General features: G+C 50.4%; 1 protein-coding gene across 8 annotated transcripts in view; it reads left to right on the top strand.

Annotated features, from left to right (window-relative positions):
- The window catches only part of ZYX (zyxin), a 29119-nt gene that overhangs the window by 13820 nt on the left and 2771 nt on the right, over positions 1-12528 (top strand). For 4 of the 8 annotated variants that reach the window (XM_075438774.1, XM_075438781.1, XM_075438757.1 and 1 more), the window contains exons 2-5: positions 6793-7053; positions 10142-10329; positions 11343-11435; positions 11733-12239. In XM_075438774.1, the coding sequence (XP_075294889.1) occupies positions 6804-7053; positions 10142-10329; positions 11343-11435; positions 11733-12239 (1038 nt within the window). In that variant the 5' untranslated portion in view covers positions 6793-6803. Of the gene's footprint in view, positions 1-3586; positions 3764-4807; positions 4878-6792; positions 7054-7784; positions 7943-10141; positions 10330-11342; positions 11436-11732; positions 12240-12528 lie in introns of those variants that run through there. The other 4 variants (XM_075438765.1, XM_075438751.1, XM_075438794.1 and 1 more) reach the window with 4 other exon arrangements.

Here is a 12528-nt window from a genome sequence, read left to right as displayed (position 1 = left end):
TCTGTGTCTGGCACCAGCTGTCGGCACGCATCCCCCAGCGGGGCTAAGGCACTCCAGCCTGACACTGCTTTTTGGTCAGGAGAAAGACAGCTCTGCTTGCGTCATGGCCTCCACAAAGAGTGGGAGCAGCAGCCGTGGCATGTGTCAACCCATGTCAGATGTAGCCTTTCACATGGAGAACAGCCTGCATGAGGGAGGGAGCGAGGAGGACGCAGGGAGAGAGCTGTGCTGTGGGACCACAACAGATCCTAGGAGAGCTCTGACCACAGTGCACTACATCCCGTGGTCTGTACGGATGCAGACAGTTTGCTGCAGGCAGCTCTGCCCTGGACAGCGTGGGCCCAACCTCGTCTGTACCTGTTGGCATGGGGACCAAAGTGCACCCATTATATATTCCCAACTCTCCCAGTAGGCCCAGACATAGCATTTAACACAGCACAGGATAAGCTTGTGAGTAGCAGTGTAGCATTAATCAATAAAATGTGGTTAGACTAAACAGAAGTTATATGATTAAAGATGTATCAGCAGTGCAACACAGATAGGAGTCAGAACTTCTCATTGGTTAGAAAAAACACGGACTCCTACATGATATCACTAATTATTAACTCACACTGAGATAAAATGGAACTAACTGATCTGTTGATATGGATGGAAATTATACAGATGCAGACATTTTACATTATCAATGCAACTAAAGCATCCTGTCCAGCATCCAGATTGCTTTCCTCTGACTTTCAACCTATTGTTAACGCAAAGTTCCATCTGCAGCTACCCAAGCCCTCTTGAATCTAGGTAAGATTTTCTGCCTGACAAGTTTAGTTCCCTGTTAGTGTTCTTGCAAATAATCCTTCCTTTTGCATTCAAGGACTTATTTTTTCCTTCTCTTACATCTGTTTTTATTTTCATCTTATAAGCATATAAGCACCTAACCACTGCTGGCATAGTCCTCACTTCAGTGCAGTGCATGAATTTGCTACATCTCTTCTATATTGCATTATTCTTTATTTACTTATTACATTACATGTCTGAATTACCGGTACAGATTCTTTATATCTGTCTCTATGAAAACTTCGTCTCTCTGGGGTGGATTCCTTGAACTCTAAGTAAGCTCTGATTTGATTTGATGGCCAGTACCAGGGCTTGCTTCCTGTCACTCATCTCAAAGAAGCACCCTGCTAGAACTGCTGACTTCTAAATCCCTCCATCATCTGCTTTGTAGTGGCCTGTCATTTCACCCGTGGTGCAGAATAGCATTCACACCACAATATACCCCAAAATACCAGATCACTTTTTTCACGGCACAGGACAGCCAAAGTGATTTATGCAGAGGACTGCTGCTAATTCCAGAAATGACAATGTCAAACACATGGCTTCTGGCACAACAAGCTGAGTGTACCTGCTGACCCATCTCTGTACCCAGATAGCTAAATGCCTGTTCAGGACTAATATTTGCTTCAGCTAATGAGATCGACTACAGCTGCATACATCTCAAGGCACTAATTTCTGTTTGCAGCAGAAAAATGTCTACTCTTCCAAGCAAAAAATTGCATGAAGGGAGGTTGCTAGCATAAAGAGAGTCTTGCTTTCTTTCCGGAGCAATCAGAACTAACATAGGGAAGTTAGTTCATCTTCATTTCTGATTACAAAAGCACAAACTTTAAATCCACTACATGGCCAGCACAAAAACAGATTGGAGTTTCCCCCCCTGTGTATTCTGATGTATTCCGATTTGAGAATTCTAGCTTCCACGTGTCCAACCTGCTGAACACTTCCCTGTTTCGTATTTGTTTCCCCATAATAAGGAGTTAATACAAAATGTCTAAGAGAGTCTGCTTTTCTTTTTCTTATTCCCACTTTGCTCGATCTGCCTTCATGAGCTTTTAACATCGCGTTGGTGAGACAATCGAACACGCAAGCATCTGGATTTATGGGGATGCAACCGGAAAGTATGAGAGAGCAGATTTTTTTCATATTCTCTCAGCACTTTTTTAATCTCAGTCTGAGACTTTGTTTTCTCTGGAGTCGGGGCTACCCCAGGAAACAGCGGTACGCCGAGGTGAGGCTGACTGTGTAGAGGTGTGCTGTGATGTTTCAGAATTTGGTTAGCAAATCAAGAATGAAATCTTTGTAGCTCTGTGCTGACACCTTTACCTGAACAAGAGGGAAAAAGGCTGTCTACACTAGAAAAGTAACAGTGTTAGAAGGCACAGCACAGAGACACCTTCCTTGTCTTAGATAATTACTTTGTGCAGTAGTCATGGGAGGTAACGGGGCTCATGCTGTGCCTACAAAAGTTGGCAGTAACTTTGGGGTTATTTAGCACCCATACAAGAGCTGTATCCCTAAGCAATTCACAGCTATGGATCAACAGTTCAACAGTTGCAGCTATGTAAGGAGTGAGATGCTCAGTGCTATGCTTTGCTATGGGTGGCATTTTCATATGGTGTGTAAAAATGAAAAACCTCACAGACAGCCCAATTTTTCCAGCTGTATCAGCTGGTTGAATGAAAGATGTTACCTCTTGGTACAAACCTTGCTCGTAAGATTGAAGATTTGTTGACGGTGGACTTCTGAAGCCTTGATGAGCCTCTTTGCATGGGTGTCCAACGTGTACATTTTGCAGTCGTGCACACTGGGAGTCTGACTGGTGTGGTTTGTGGCTTACTCACACACCTGTGAGTAAATCGCCAGTACTGAAACGCACTCTGTTCATAGGTAAGGCTTAGGAGCAGGATCTCCTGAGCATTACCCAATACAGTAATTCTCCAGGGAATTTGCAACAGTAGGGCTATTAATCCCAATATTAAGGCCAAATTCCAAAGACAAAGTACAACGATTGGGCAAAGCAGCGGAATTCTGTCTCTATTGATATCCCTCCTCCCTGAGAGGCTTAGAAGCAAGGAGAAGAAAAGAACGGGTTTGAAAATTCCATGCTCTGTTGTGCTGGGTCAGACCGTCCCTGGTCTATAGCAGGGCTGAACCCCCAGCCAGCACCGGGATAAAAATGAAGCCGATGTGCGGCACGAGGCCATCCAGCCAAGCAGCTCCGGTGCGTAGCGTTTGATATAAAGCAGCTCAGTGTTTGCTTAGCAGCCACGACAAGGAGAACAAGTCGCTTTTCTGCGCGGCGGAGTCATCTGACGTTTGCTTTAATTTCTGGAAGACTGGAGGGGGGGGGGCGAGAGCGAGTCAGATGGCCCCGCAGCTGGTGTGTCCCCCCGCAAAAGAGAGAGACCCTCCCTCCCCAGAGCCGCCGAGCATCTCCCCGGAGCCCAGCTCAGCGACTGGGAGCGAAATCACGGCCTGGGGGCAGCTCTAGACTTCGGGGGGGGGAACACCAACAAACGTTTCTTCTCCGTGACGGCTGGCAGGCAGAGAAGTACCCCCCAAGCCCCAGCCCCGCGAAGGCGGGGCGGCCGCAGACCAGATGCCCGCCCGGGGCTGCCGCTGCGCCCCGCCGAGCCCCGTCCCCCGGCGGCGAGGCGCGCCTCCCCCCTTCCCCCCGTTACCTCATCGCCACATTCCCCAACGAGTGAGCTCAGCTGTTCGCGCAGCCTCTTTCCTTTTATGGTCAAACAACTTTGCCTGGGCGAGGCCTTTTTTTTCGCGAGTTGGTGAGGAAGCGCCGGGGCTCGGCAGCTCCCCCCCGCCTTCTGTTCCTGCTGCCGGTGCGGCGGGCCGGGGCTGCCGGCCGTGCGGGGTCACCGGAGCCCAGCCCCGCCATCTCCGAGCCCCGGGGCCGGCGCTTGCCGCTTCCCCAGAGGTGAGACCCTTCCTCTCGGCTTAGCGGAGAAGCGTTTTTTTGTCCGCCGGCGTTGGCCGAGCCGGGCTGCGGGGCCGCGCCGGGCGTCTTGCTCCCCCCGCACAGACCCTCCCGCTCTCTTCGGGGTTCGCCGGCGGTGGTGGCTCCTGGGGGGGGGGTTTGTTGGGGGGTTTTTCTACCTTCCGTAGAGGAGAGGTTCGCGTCTGGGTGGGTCTGGTGGGGTTTCTTCCCTCCCGGTCCAGCGGGGGCAGCTGAGCGCTCCCGTGTGGCTCCGGCGCCGGGGAGGGGAAGGGGAAGGGGAAGGGGAAGGGGGGGTGTTGGCTGCTTTGCCTGGGGACAAGCTCTCTTTGTGTGCCTCCGCATGAGCGAGGCACCTATGGAGCCTGGTTCCAGATGTGCGCGCGAGAGAGGAATCTGGGGCCCCTCGTGCATGAAATTTGTTGAATTTAGGAGTTTCTGACTCTCTGGGAGTGCCCCGAGAAGGCGAAGACGCAAAGTCCTAGAACTTCCTGACGTTTTAATTATGTTTGCATAGCTTTTTGGAGTTTTTTTACTTTTTTTTTTTTTTTTTTTAAACTTTCTCCTCCACACAGGGAGGAGGCAAGCCCGGCATAGGTGGCAGAAGTTTGTAGCTCTGAATGCACCCCCCCCTTTCCCCCAGCCCGGCTGGTTTAAGGCTCTGCCTTGCAGCTTGCATAGCTGGTAGGACTTTGTTCTCTTTGAAGCTTCATAACTTTGGACCAGGCCGGGAGAACTTTCTGGAATTGGCCTGTATGAGAGGGTGAAAAATAAGCCATGGCTCCTAAATCTCTTCAATCTGTTCACTCCATAGTGTGTATTTTTTTGCCGTAGTTCTCCTTCTGGCCCCCCTCAGTTGGGAGGAGGCTGGCAGACAGGGGAAGTACAGATTCGGTGTGTCAGGCTGCCGGGCTGGGCTGGGCTTTTACTGGGGCTCCCTGTGTGGCTCTGGTTCCTACCAACAGAGGTGAAAAGCAACACTGAGCCCTCCACCTCCTCATGTTCCTCCTCCTTTTGCCACCCCAGGGAAGGAGCAGAGCTTTTCAGAGTGGTGTCTTGGGGTCAAAGGACTGAAAGCCGTCTGGGCGTGCAACAGGTGGGTGACCCACCCTGGGACCTTCTGGGAGGTGACCATGCTGCTGGTTCTGTCCTCCTTGCTCTCCGTTGGAGACGAACAGTGTGTGAGGCAACTAAGTATCCTGACTGCATCCTTTGGAGGCATCTTCATAACTCCACTTGAGTCATCTTAAATGCTGTTACAGCAGGCAGAAAAATCTCTCCCCTCGGGGAAAAATGTGAGGACAAGAAGGATTTGAGATTAGGTCTGCTGGTGTGACACTCCCTCTCCAATAGCTTTCACAAACAGTGCTGCAGGACACGCATAAACCGTGTGTTCCTGGTAAGGCTTAGATGCTGGTGGCAGGGCTGGGGGGGTGACTCTGGACAAGGCCAGCCTTCCTCAGCCTGTTCGGTCTGTGCGGGGGTGGCCCAGTAAACAGAAGTGAGGATGAGCAGGGGCAGCTGCTGGATGGAGACAGCCCTGAGCAGAAAGGGCTTTGAGTGTGACGTAGCATGCTGGGAAATGCGCTGCTTTGGGCTGAGGGAGCGAGCAGCTGCTGACAGCACAGCCAGTGCTGCTTTGTGAACCACCTGATGCCGCGAGACTGCCGCTGTGTTAACCAGCCCCGGTATGGGTCGTGGTCAGAAGTGGTGCAGTCACTGTGGTGTTCTGCTCATAATGCTGGCACTTCTGGTAGAACTACTACCAAGTGGTTCATTACACTGTAGTGAAACAGCGCAGCGTGAGGCAGAAGTCTCCAAAGAAAGGCTGGAGGTCTTTAAAGGCTTCTGTAGCCCATCGGGGAAGCTGCAGACTGGAGGAAGTTGTTCAGTCCTTTCTGACTTGCAAGTCTGTTGACCCCTACAAGTCTGAGGGACTGAGGACAGACCTTGCCCTTTTGCCTTGGCTGGATCGTGTGGGAGATGCTCCACACAGCTTTTTGGCTGCTGCTTACAGTTGCAGCCTCTTCCTCCCTTTGGAAAGCCCAGAAGAGTTTGTCAAAAGGCGTGCAACTCGTTAGCCCTGCACAGAGGGAATGAAAAGCAGAGCATCATGGAGTTAACATCTGCCTTGTCACACGCGTGTGACCCGGAGACACTGGTAGAGGTGACTCCGTCTTGCCATGCCGCACGGAGTCGTGGGCATGCAGGTCTTCACAGCAGCTGTGGGTGGGTTGGCAGCGGGCGGGTGTTTGTGGCAGCAGGGCTGTCCGTCCCAGCAGCTGTTACTGTCCGTGGGAGAAGGGCACTGATCTGGCCGTGCCAACTCGAAACGCTGGCACGGAGCCCACACACCAGCGGAAGCACCGTTGTGCTGGGCTGTTAGGAGGGCTGCAGGCACGCCAGGCTGCTCAGCAAAGCCTCTGGCTTCGTGAAGAGTTCTGGGCTGGACTGCAGGCCTGAGGGAACCCTAGAAAAGCGGCTCTCGATGTGAGCCCTGCGGCTCCTCCAGACGCCGCTGGCTCGGTGGGGCTGTCCTCGGGGAGAGGAGAGAGCGGAGAGGCCTCGTACGCTTGCCCTGCTCTCGCCCCTGTCCTTGGCTGCACTGCCCCGGGGTGGGAGTCCCAGCTGCAGCAGGGTGTGCGGGGCTTGCTGTGCGCGGCCGGTGGCACTCGTTCTGGTGGCCCGCTGCTCTCCTCCCCAGTGTGCGTGCGGGGTTCTCGCGCAGCAGGGCACTTGGCTTTCTCTGTGGCAAGGACCCCTGTGTGGGTGATGCCATACTGAGTGGAAACGGTGAAGCACACTGGCTCGTTCCAGCTGTCTTGCAGTTTCTATCCCTCTTTTTCCGTCTGCTGATCCTGGAAGGGCTCTGCTCTGCTCTGCTCGGGCACCTCAGCCTCTGGACAGACTTAAACTTCTCTGTCCCTCTGTTTTCACAAGTTCGTCTATTAGTTTCCACTCTAGCCCAAGGCTGACTTCCTACAGCTTTCCTCTCTCTGCTCTCCTGCCAGGTGCCAAGAAGATGGCCTCCCCAGGTGCCCCAGGAACCCGCATGACATCCACAGTCAGTATCAACATTTCTACCCCTTCCTTCTACAACCCGCAGAAGAAGTTTGCACCAGTGGTTGCCCCTAAACCCAAGGTGAACCCCTTCAAGGCTGGGGGTGCGTCAGAGCCGCCGCTGCCCCCGCCTCCTGGAGCTGGCGCCCAGCGTGCTCAGATAGGGAAGGTGGGGGAGATCCCACCAGTGTCCATGTCCGTGCTGGCAGAAGGTAGGTGAGGGCTGGCACAGCAGATGTGAGTATGTGTTTCTAAATTCTCAGGGTGTGAGGGCTGTAACTGGGCTAAACATGAGAACAGGGGCATAGCTGATGGATACTCTTGCCATAGAGGCTGGTGGGTTCCAGAATGAGATAAAATGGTTGTAAAGGGATCTCAAAGCACATACTATCTCCATTAGGAATGAGGTGGGAAGGCAATCCTGTGTTGCACTGAGTTGTGCTGACGCTGGAGGAATGCAATGGATTTTTCATAGTATTCCCTGAGTGCATAATTGTGTAACTCCAGTTGGTTTCTGGCCAGCGTGTCTGAAAGCAAGTATGTTGCAGGGAAGTTGACCCTGATGGTGATGAAACATGCTGTTCTCCTTCTTGGTGATTCATCTCGGCTCAAGCTGGTTGTCTCTGACTGTAGAGATCCTTCTCACGGCCTCTGCAATTGCCATCTTTGCTGCTGGAGATGGGGAGAAAGAAATAATTGCATGAAAAAAATGGTGGAAGCTATCATAAACAGGAAGTGAGACTTTGAGTTTGTACAGCTTGTAGAGTTTTGTACTTTTTCTTAGCGGTTTGGGTTGGGTGTGTTTTCCTGTGTAGTGTGACTTCTTACTTCAGTGTGGTTTTTTTTTCTTTTTTTTTTTTCTTTTTTTTTTCTTTTTTTTTCTTTTTTCCTTTTTTTTTCTTTTTTTTAGTTTCCTGTGGTGATGGGGTGTTGTTTTTTGTTTCGTTTTTTTGTTGGTTGGTTTTGTGTCCTCTAAGAAGCAGAAGGTTCCTGGTTGTGTGGCTCCCTAGTTGGAACTGATCACCATGGGGTCACTGGAAATTTCCCATGGGACCTCTTGCTAACGCTTGATGCTGCGTGTTACCCCAAGACTCTGTCAGGGTACGTCTCAGTCAGGACACAAGTGTTCAGATAGTGCTAGCTGCTGTTTTAAATATTTTTTTTTTTTCATTTCACTGTCTAGCATGGACGGTGCAACGCTGATGTTTTCTTGGTTAACATGCTAAGCTAGTGGGCAGCTGACCTGATGGTAGGAAGGCTGGTCCTGTGCTCAGAGGAGACAAATTATTAAGCCGTTTTTTTTTTTTTTTTATTTCTCGAGTCACAAGGGCTTCGGGAAGTTGGTGCTTCTGTCTTCTAGAATAGTACAAGCTAAATCTGGTGGCCTCTTCTCATACGTTGTTGGCTGGAATCTTATGTCTGTAATCCAAGGTCCCATGTTAGGCTTTACAATTGTCTGTTGCACTTGTGCGGGTTAGGTATGTGTCTGTCGGAAGGTCTCAAACTGACACAAATACATTACCTGAAGTACCAAAGTAGACGGATGGATGTTAAAAATTATTTTTCAGTATACAGTACAAGTGGAGGATTGGGTGGTGTTTGCTCCGCTGCTCCCTTCCTTATAAAGCTTATTATGGAGGAGCTAACTTGACTGAAAGATTAGCAAAAGAGTCATTCAGCTTAAGCTGCTGTGTCGCCATCGGGTGAGGTCTGCCAGAAAAACATCTGAAGTACAGATGGACCACCAAAACTCAGTCATGAGGGAAATGCATCTGATTTGATCCTTCTCTGATGCATCTCTTTAATCCTCCTTTCCCTTTCTTATATGCATCCCAAGCAAACAGCAGTATGAGATAAAGCCATGGCAATTGGTCTCTTTGTCTTAAAAGACAGGATGGCTAAGTTAGTGTTGCTGTAGAAGTGTTATGTTTAGTATTGATCATTCTATAAATCTGGTATAGTAATTTTACGGGGACCTCTTTTTTTGTATGAATAATTCATGAAACAGGCTTTTAGTGCATCTGAAACAATGTGATAGCAGATCAGAGCTTTGTTTCTGCAATATTCTTTATCATTTCAATAAACCAAAAGGCAAGCGTGTACAAACTTGATCCCAAACTGTAGTTTCAAAGAAAAAATACCAGACAAGTATTGCTTTCCCCACAAGCAGAATTTCTGGAGCACAAGAATGCTTGGAAGAGGTGCTGCATACCACTGCAGGTTATGCGTTCCACTGGATAATGAGATTTCAGCTTTCATTTTCTGAAAGGGCAGTATCGTCTTTCTTAGGTTGCAGATGAGAAGTCCTTAAAAAGTCTGTTGAGAACAGCTGGATATAAAGATGCGAGAACTCGATTAGTGCAGTTAAAAGTTGCACGTGGAGTAACAGAAGTGTAAAACGTGGTCTTTCACCCTGCTGCTGGTTGGGGCTAGCTAGGAAGAGAGGTGGGTGTTCAGAAGAAGGGATGTGGGAGTTATGCCTCCTTGTCTTCAGCGTTCTTTGGGGCTTAGGTGATAAGAGGACAACCTCTCCCATGCGTGGTGAAGGGAAGAGGATTCACTGTGTTGTAGCAGAAAGTCTCTCTTTTGCCTGTTCCACATCTTTGGCGAATATGACTAGGTGGAAGCAACGGGGTTTTCCTCTAGGAGACTGAGGCGCTCTGGTGCTTTTCAACCTGCTTAAAAGGGTTCTGGAAAAATTCTTATCCGTATCGGGTAGTATGGGGACATTTTAGCCTCCAAAAGGAAAGCTGTTTTAATCTCCCAGAAATATAAAGCAGTGTCGAAGATTCCTCATATGCGTAAGGGGCAGTTGGTCTGATTTGTTTGGGGTTTTTTCCAGCCCCCAGCTTGTTTCTTGCAGTGCTTACTAGACAGCTGCGAGGTGCCAGCTTATTTTCCTGCAGTAACGCAGGCTCTTCAGGGTCCTGGGTTGTCCGCTGGCATTGCTTCAAATGCTGCTCTGTGTTCAGCCATCCGAGCCAGGTACTGGCAAGAGGAGCTGTGCTAGGGACGAAAGAGTGAGGGGAGGAGTGGGAAAGGGCATGTTTCCCAATTACACAATAACTATTCCCAGTGACTAATTGCAGTAGCTACTGAGGAAAGCTTCTATGATGGCAAATAGCTTTGGACAAGGTGACAGCCAGCCTGTGGAGTTCAGTTGTCCTTGGTGGGTGCTGGGGTCCCCTGGGTACTGGGGAACTGCTTGCTGTAATACCTTTAAGAACTCTCTTGGGGTCTGTATTGGCTAAGAGTAAGAAATGATCCAAACTTGCTTTTTATTCTCATTCCTCCCCACAGAGCTGCCACTGCCGCCTCCTCCCCCACCTGGAGAGGAGGCAAGTTTCTCCTCAAACTGTGCTTTTCCCCCCCCGCCACCACCCTTTGAAGAGCCTTTTCCACCAGCCCCAGAAGAAGTTTTTCCTTCTCCACCGCCGCCACCACCGATGTTTGATGAAGGGCCTGTGAATACAGTACCTGCCCCACAGGTGAGTGAGGTCAAGGGAAGGACAGTTTCTTGTGATGCTCTTTGAGTTGGGACAGCTTCTCACTACTCTCTGAACTCAGCAGCAGGAAGTCCTGAGATCTGAGAAAGCAGAAAATGCTACTGCCCTGTGGACCAGCGTAGGTTAGGGTCGGCTGGCTGAGCTACAGCTCTGCAGATGAAGGACCTGGGCTTCCTGGTGTCAGTGAATTGAATGTGAGCCAGCAATGCTCCCTTGTGGCAATAAAGGCCAACCACATGCTGGGCAGCATTGGTGAGAGTGTGGTCAGCAGGACAAGGATAGTGATTATTCCTCTGTTTGGTGCTGGTGAGGCTGCATCTTGGAGGACTGTTTCCAGCTGGGCTCCCTGCTGTAGTAACCCCAGAGGAACACTGGACTAGATGCTATGCAGCAAAAGGTCATAGCCATCATTGGGGTTGGAGGACATGATGGCAGTGTTGGGTATGTTCATCCTGCAGAAGAGGAAGCTCAGACAGGGATCTAACTCCAATCTGCAATACCTAAAGGAGGGCTGCAGAGAAGACAGATTCTTCTTACTGGGGCACAGCAAGAGAACAAGAGACAATGGACGCAAGTTGCGGCAAGGGAAATTCCTGTTGGACAGAAGAAAAACCTGTTCCCCTCCAAGGGTGGCTCGGTACTGGAACAGGTGCCTGGAGAGGCTGGGGAATCTGTATCCTTGGGGATGTTCAGAAATCGCCTGGACAAGGCCCTGAGCAACCTGTTCTAGCTTGAGAGTTTGCTCTTCGCTGAACAGGGTGTTGGACTAGAGACCTCCAGATGTCCTTTCCCACCTAAATCTGTCTGTGAGTTTCTTTGGGCTGTGCATTTGTGCCTTGTTCATCCTCACCAACTTGCTATCCACTCAAAGCAAGGAGCAGATCTGTACCACAGTCCAAAGTGTTGAAATCTGGTGTTATAAGGGGATACACCTGGTTCTCTGGCTGTTCCTGTAACGTGCTCTGCTCCCTCTTTCCTAATGGATGGTGGTATAGGTACGTGGCAAGATGAGCAGCATTGATCTTGAGATTGACTCACTGTCCGTAATGTTGGATGACATGGAGAAGAATGACCCCTTCAAATCCCGGGTGAGCTGTCTGGAATGTTGCAGGTGGAAGGAGAGATGACTGATTTGCTGAACGGAGGTAGAGAGAAGGGTGCTACAGAAGATTAAAATGTCTGGATAAACCACAGAGAGAAAGTGTACATGAAGGATCAGAAAGCATAGATCCTTGCCACTTTTCAGGACTGCTAAATATGTAACAGTGTGGGAACTCTTAGCATTGTGGGGCTGAGATTGCTGTCTGTAGCTGCTGACTTACTGCTTATTTGCTCTTCCACCTTGCTGATAACTGCCTGTTTCTCTCTGCTGCTTCCCTTTACAGATATCTCCAGGATCCACAGGTTCTCTGGAGAAACCATTGGCCCTGAAAGCCCCTGTGGAAATACCATCTGCACCCAGAGACACTCCTCATTCCTTTCCGTCCAAGTTCACTCCGAAGCCAAGTGGAAGCTTGCCATTCAAGCCTCCTGGAGTGGATTTGAGCCCTGCCCCAACCCTGTGGGCAGCCCCACAGCAACGCAAGGAGCCCCTAGCACCAGTCCCTCCGCCCCTCTCTCTCCCTCCTGCTCAGCCAACCCCTAAATTCACCCCACTCCCTGTTGCTGGCGCTCCTAAGCCTGGGTCCAAGCCAGGTGCCGATGTCCCCGTGGCCCACTCAAACTCTACAAGATATCCTACCTCCCTTCAGACTCAGTTCACAGCCCCTTCACCTTCAGGTCCCTCCTCTCGGCCGCAGCCTCCCAATTTCACCTATGCCCAGCAGAGGGAAAGACCCCAAGTGCAGGAGAAGCCGCGTCCCACAGAACAACCTGCTGCTGTGAAAGACATGGTAAGGGATAGAGCTGTGGGACCAATGTCTTTGGACAGGCACAGCATCACTGGGAGTGAAGTTGGAGAGTGAGGAGGGAGGGTCTATCCCATCTGAAAGAGAGATGTAACTAGAGACAGCAGTGGAGAGGGATAGGACTTCATGTCAAGGTGGAAAGAAGCGAGCACAGTGGATGGCAGATTGTTCTCTAGAGAGAGACAGAGAGAAGCAGCAAAGGGGAGACAAGTAGGTTTATTAAGGCAGGAAGGGGTCTGTCTATATGTGTCCTTTGGGACTGACTCTTTCCTCT

This window comes from Opisthocomus hoazin, chromosome 1 (assembly GCF_030867145.1).
Source record: "Opisthocomus hoazin isolate bOpiHoa1 chromosome 1, bOpiHoa1.hap1, whole genome shotgun sequence".
In the NCBI taxonomy this organism is placed as follows: Eukaryota; Metazoa; Chordata; class Aves; order Opisthocomiformes; family Opisthocomidae; genus Opisthocomus; species Opisthocomus hoazin.
Note: the sequence above shows the minus strand (reverse complement) of the source record. Positions and strands in the feature narration are given on the sequence as shown.